Here is a 5467-nt window from a genome sequence, read left to right as displayed (position 1 = left end):
GGTGAGTACTGGGCCAATCATGGGCCAGAGCATCTCGCTGTATCGAGAAATAAGTTAAGCAGTGAGAGCTGTCTTCTGAGGCGAAGAGGACTACCTCTGCCTTCCCGAAGACAGACCAAAGTTTTGGAACCGTATGAGGATGTACGGTCCATTCTCCCGGAGCCACATTGCCTCTGGACAGCATGTCTGCTCCATGGTTCAGACTGCCCAGCACGTGAACCGCTTTTAGAGAAAGGAGTTTGTTCTGTGCCCAGAATAGGAGGCGTCGAGCCAACCTATAAAGGGAGTGAGACCTCAGACCGCCTTGGCGATTGATGTAGGCTACCACTGTTGTGTTGTCTGAACGGACCAGGACATGGTCCGCGTATGGCTGGCAGGAAGGTTTTCAGGGCAAGAAAAACTACTAGGCGCTCTAGACAGTTTATATGCAGGCGCCGTTCCGGGGCTGACTAGGAGCCGAACGCCGAATTGCCCTCCAGCAGAGCTCCCCAACCTGAGTTGGAAGCATCTGTCATAACCACCTTCCTCTTGGAGGTCAGTCCCAACCGTACGCCTGACTGAAAGCTCTAGACAGTTTATATACATGCGCCTTTCCGGGGCTGACCAGGAGCAGGACGCTGGATTGCCCTCCAACAAAGCTCCCCAACCTGAGTTGGAAGTGTCTGTCATAACCACCTTCCTCTTGGAGGTCCCAACCATATGCCTGACTGAAACAGGCATGAAGTTGTCCAAGGGGCCACAGCTTTGATACAGCGATGGTTTACCTTGATATAAAAGCGGCCCAGGTGCCAAGCGTGGGACGGAACTCTGGCATTGAGCCAAAATTTGTGAAGCAGGCCCAAGGGAATCGCAGAGGAGGCGGCCACCATGAGGACGAGCAGCCTCTGGAAAACCCTGAGGGGACGAGACGTTCCCAGTTTTAAGGACGCAGCCAGTTCCTAAATAGTCAGGGACCATTCTGGCGTGACCCAAGCCCGCAAAGTGCGAGGGGCCAGAGACAGTCCAAATGGTAAGACTGTATATTGGTAGGCCACTCCCTCGAACGCGAATCTCAAGAACGGCCTGTGATGGAGGGGCTATGTGGATGTTAAAGTAAGCATCTTTCAGGTCTACTGTTAAAAACCAGTCCTCGGGGCAAATGTGCGCGAGGATCAGTTTGATAGTTAACATCTTGAACGGCTGGCGCATAAGCGAGCGATTCAGATGTCTGAGATCCAGAATTGGTCTCAGCCCACCATCTTTTTTGGAAACGAGGAAGTAGCAGATGTAAAAGCCTGACTCGCTGTTCGCTGGAGGTACTATTTCTATAGCACCTTTTGCAAGCAGTGTTTGCACTTCGTGTCGGAGAACGTGTTCGTTGTCCTGAACCGAAGTGTGAATAATACCTCTGAAACGAGGTGGCCTGTGAGCAAACTGAAGCGACTAGCCTCGTTGAATTGTTTTTAGAACCCAGCTTGACATGCCCAGTATGGCTGCCCAGGCCTTGAACTGGGATGCAAGTGGATCTAATTTTGCTAATGAAAGCTTGCTGCGAGGAGGCGGGGAACTGATATTCGCGTGTGCAAGTGTGGCTATCACAGGGGTAAAACATTCGGGTTCGCGCTGCACCTGCAGGGCGTGATCCGCGGGAACCAAAACTCCATCGCTCAGAGGTGTTCGGAGGGATGGAGGGTGAAAGCGAGCTGTTTTTGAGGGAGATCTGGCTGAGGCGAGAACCGACCCTCTCCTCTTCCTTTCTGATGGAAAGTAGTCAGGACGGCTTCTGGGGCTCAGGGTCTAGCACTAGTCGAGGCAGTGGGCCTTGGCGCTTTGGAGGAAAATGCTTTGCCGTCTGGGGGCACTGCTGAAGCCCAGGCTCAGACTTCTGAGGCTGAGGCAGCATGGGCTTTGCAGGCTGAGTGGATGAGGCTTTCTGGCGACTAGCAGCCACAGCACCAGAGCGCTCAGGAAGTAAGTGACGCAGCCCTTGCAACATCTTCTGAGCCGCTGAAAAGCACTGTGCAAACCCGTCCACAGCAGGGCCAAAGAGGCAGTTCGGCGTGACTGGAGAATCAAGGAAGGTCATCTTCTCAGCGTCCCTTATTTCAGCGAGGTTCACCACCAGGCTGGCCATGGTCTTGCCGATAGCCTGAGCTGTGGCTTTCGTAGCGCGCAGAGCCAGATCAGTCACTGTGCGCAGCTTTTTGAAAGCATTCTGATGTTGGCCAGACTCGTCCATATCACGGAGAAGTTTGGTCTGAAACACTTGTAGGACTGCCATCGTATGCAGAGTCGATCCGGCCTGACCGGCCGCTGCATACGCCCTGTTGGCCAGAGCCGAAGTGGTATTGCAGGGCTTCGAGGGATGTGTTGCGTGGGCCTTTATTCCAAGGGCGGACAGCGGACACAAGTGACCAGCTACCGCCTCCTCCAGAGGGGGTAGCTTGCTATAGCCTTTTTCCTCAGCGCCGTCAACGGTGGTGAGAGCTGCTGAAGAGGAGGAGCTAACTCGGGCCGAATAGGGGGCACATCGGGTCTTGGTCAGTTCTTCGTGAACTGCAGGCAAGAAACTCCTGGCAGGAACCACTCGTCTAAAAGGCCATGGGCGGGCTCATCTGGAGCCGACCACTCGAATCCCAGATCCTCCACTGCCATGGAGAGAACACGGATCAGCTCAGTGTCCGGTTTTGGCCGCGATGGTTGGGAAGATGGGCGGGCTTCGGGCTCCTCACGGAAGCGCACCATTCTTCAGCATCTGATGCCGTCAAGGACATCGAGTCATCGATGGCAATCTCTTCCTCGGAGGCGCCAAAGGAAACCAAGCCACTCGCTGCAAAGGAGGGGCGTTGATCCTCTTGTGCGAAGCACACTGGCGCGACGAGGCTGAGCAGGGAGAGGGGGGCACACGGGCACTGGGCCGACGTGACACCGCTCACACCCGTTGAGAGAGAGCCGCTGCTCCGCTGTTTCTTTCTCTTAGGAGAGAAAGGAAATGGGAGAGCAGAGCCGGAAGTACCGCCTTCAGTGAAGAAGGCGATACGCGAGCGAAGACTGGACAAACTCATATTCTCACAAAGAGAACATGAGACATCAGCGAGCGCAGTCTCTGCGTGGGCACTGCCCAGGCAGGCGACACACTCGCTGTGCCCATATGACTTGTGCAAGGGCTCCTTGCACGAGTCGCACTCGCGGCGCGACATTTGCAACAAAGTGTGCTGGAAATTTGCTCTAATTTCCTCTTTTATAAAGCGCTGGATGGCCGCAGGGGAGACTCGTCCTCTGCCGGAGGCTCTTCGATGGCGGAGAGTGGGTTGAGCTTCTTTCCGTCTTTCCGATTCTGATGAAATGGCGACTTATATACACGTCGGTTCCGCCCTCTCTGGTGGGCTAAAGTAGGGCTGAACGATTAATTGCATTTGCGATAAAATCGCGGTATGAAAAAACATGATTTTTCAATCGCAGAGGCTGCGATTACACGGTCACGTGACACACGAGAGTAAAGAGGTGTGTTCGACTTGAAGATCAGATCGGTGTATGACATCAAAGTAAGGCGATCAATTCATGCATCACCTAATTTCATCGTAACATATAGGCCTGGCCTACAGAAAAGAACATTTATGTTTAATCTATTTAATATTGTGTTGGTCACAGTATACAATGATTTATAGCTTGTCTTTGTTGAATAATACAGAACATAAAGAGCTTTAACAAAATAATTGCATATTAAATCGCAATTGCAATATTGGTAAAAAAAATCGCAATTAGATTATTTTCCAAAATCGTTCAGCCCTAGGCTAAAGCGCCATTGGTTTGTGCAGCTACACAAGCGTGAGCAAATCAGGCTTCAGTAACAGAGTAAACAGGAGTTTACCCCATACACAATAGCAAATGGTGCAAAGTTAATCACTTAACTTTCATGGATTGTTTTATTTAACAAAAACATTCAGTTGTGAGATCTTGAAATAATAGACTGAAATGAATAATTTTCATGAATTTAGATGCTGTTATTTTGGCTTATTGTTCACAATATAATTATTTTATTTTGTTTTATGTTTCTGACTTGAATGCGTATCAAAATAACGCATGTCCGACTCAGCGGTATACATTTACCAGGTGCACTTGAAGGCAAAAGAAGTTCTGCAGCATTTTCTCTTTCAGTGTGGACAAACAAATTACTTCTCACCAGTATCCCGTCACGCCAGAGAACAAAGGAGAAGGACTGAAACTGAATTAGAAATAAATGTGCTTAATGTGTCCTGAGCACCTGTGAGCAGTTCTCTGATCTCCACGTCTGTTGTCTTGCGCAGGAGCCGCACAAGTGCAGGGATCCCACCGCAGTTCTTCAGGGCGATCTTGTTGTCGTCGTTGGCCTTGCCGTAAACCAGGTTCCTGAGTGCGCCACAGGCACTCCTGTGCACATCTGTCATACGGTGATCCAGCAAGTCCACCAGCAGCTGGATCCCACCCTGCCTCCGTATCTGATATTTATCAGGAATAATTTACATTTTAAAATATGTTAAACTAAAAAAGATTTATTAACATTTTTAATAATATTACACAGTATTACAGTTTTTTTTCTGCATTCTGGATCAAATAAATGCAGCCGTGGTGAGCATAAGAGATTCTTTCAAAAACATTAAAAAAATCTTGCAGTTGGTATCTGACTAGACTGGCAAGTTTCCACAAAGTGACAGATAAAGAGTTAAAGCATTTCCTCCTTTTTATTAAAAGTTCATAACCTATATATTTTGTTATCTTAATTATGTGTGATTATATGGTTAGCTCCACTTTATTTATTTATTTTTTTTCCGAAAAAAAAAAAAACAGAGCTAGAATGACACCATATGAGCACTAAACAGCAGATAAATTCAAATTAACCTGAAATAATGATCCTCACTGCAAGGCCTTATTAGTACATAGTCTATATATGCAGAATGTATGTGATGTTGGTATGCAGGAGTTACCTCTGATTTGATCTTGTTGTCTCCAAAGCACAAGTGCTGAAGGTAGGCGGCAGCGTTGGACTGTACCGATGGAAACTGGTGCTGCAGCATTTGGATGACCTCCGGCAGTTCAGGATCCCTCCAGCCAAATTCCCTGAAGAGGCACATATACACACAAAAGTGAACGTGGAGAAGCTTTGGCCTAAAGAAACACTGTAACATTAAAAGACCATGCTTGTGAAGGTGTCTATAATAACAGCATACACTACAAGCCAAACGTTTTTGAACAGTAATATTATAATATTTTTTAAAGAAGTCTCTTTAGCTCACCAAGCCTGCATTTATTTGATCCAACGTACAGCAAAAACAGTAAATTTTTTAAATATTTTTACTATTTAAAATAACTATTTTCTATTTGAATATATTTTAAAATGTAATTTATTCCTGTGATTTCAAAGCTGAATTTTTTAGCATCATTACTCCAGTCACATGATCCTTCAGAAGTCATTGTAATATTCTGATTTGCTGCTCAAAAACATTTATTA

At 47.6% G+C, this 5467-nt stretch overlaps 1 protein-coding gene across 9 annotated transcripts in view; it reads right to left on the bottom strand.

Annotated features, from left to right (window-relative positions):
• The window catches only part of LOC107746909 (catenin delta-2-like), a 94810-nt gene that overhangs the window by 27423 nt on the left and 61920 nt on the right, over positions 1 to 5467 (bottom strand). For all 9 annotated transcript variants that reach the window (XM_016561245.1, XM_016561249.1, XM_016561247.1 and 6 more), the window contains 2 exons: positions 4944 to 5076; positions 4244 to 4457 (listed from right to left, as the gene is read on the bottom strand). In XM_016561245.1, the coding sequence (XP_016416731.1) occupies positions 4244 to 4457; positions 4944 to 5076 (347 nt within the window). The remainder of the gene's footprint in view (positions 1 to 4243; positions 4458 to 4943; positions 5077 to 5467) is intronic.

Source organism: Sinocyclocheilus rhinocerous, unplaced genomic scaffold (genome assembly GCF_001515625.1).
Source record: "Sinocyclocheilus rhinocerous isolate Xijiao unplaced genomic scaffold, SAMN03320098_v1.1 scaffold1581, whole genome shotgun sequence".
In the NCBI taxonomy this organism is placed as follows: Eukaryota; Metazoa; Chordata; class Actinopteri; order Cypriniformes; family Cyprinidae; genus Sinocyclocheilus; species Sinocyclocheilus rhinocerous.
Note: the sequence above shows the minus strand (reverse complement) of the source record. Positions and strands in the feature narration are given on the sequence as shown.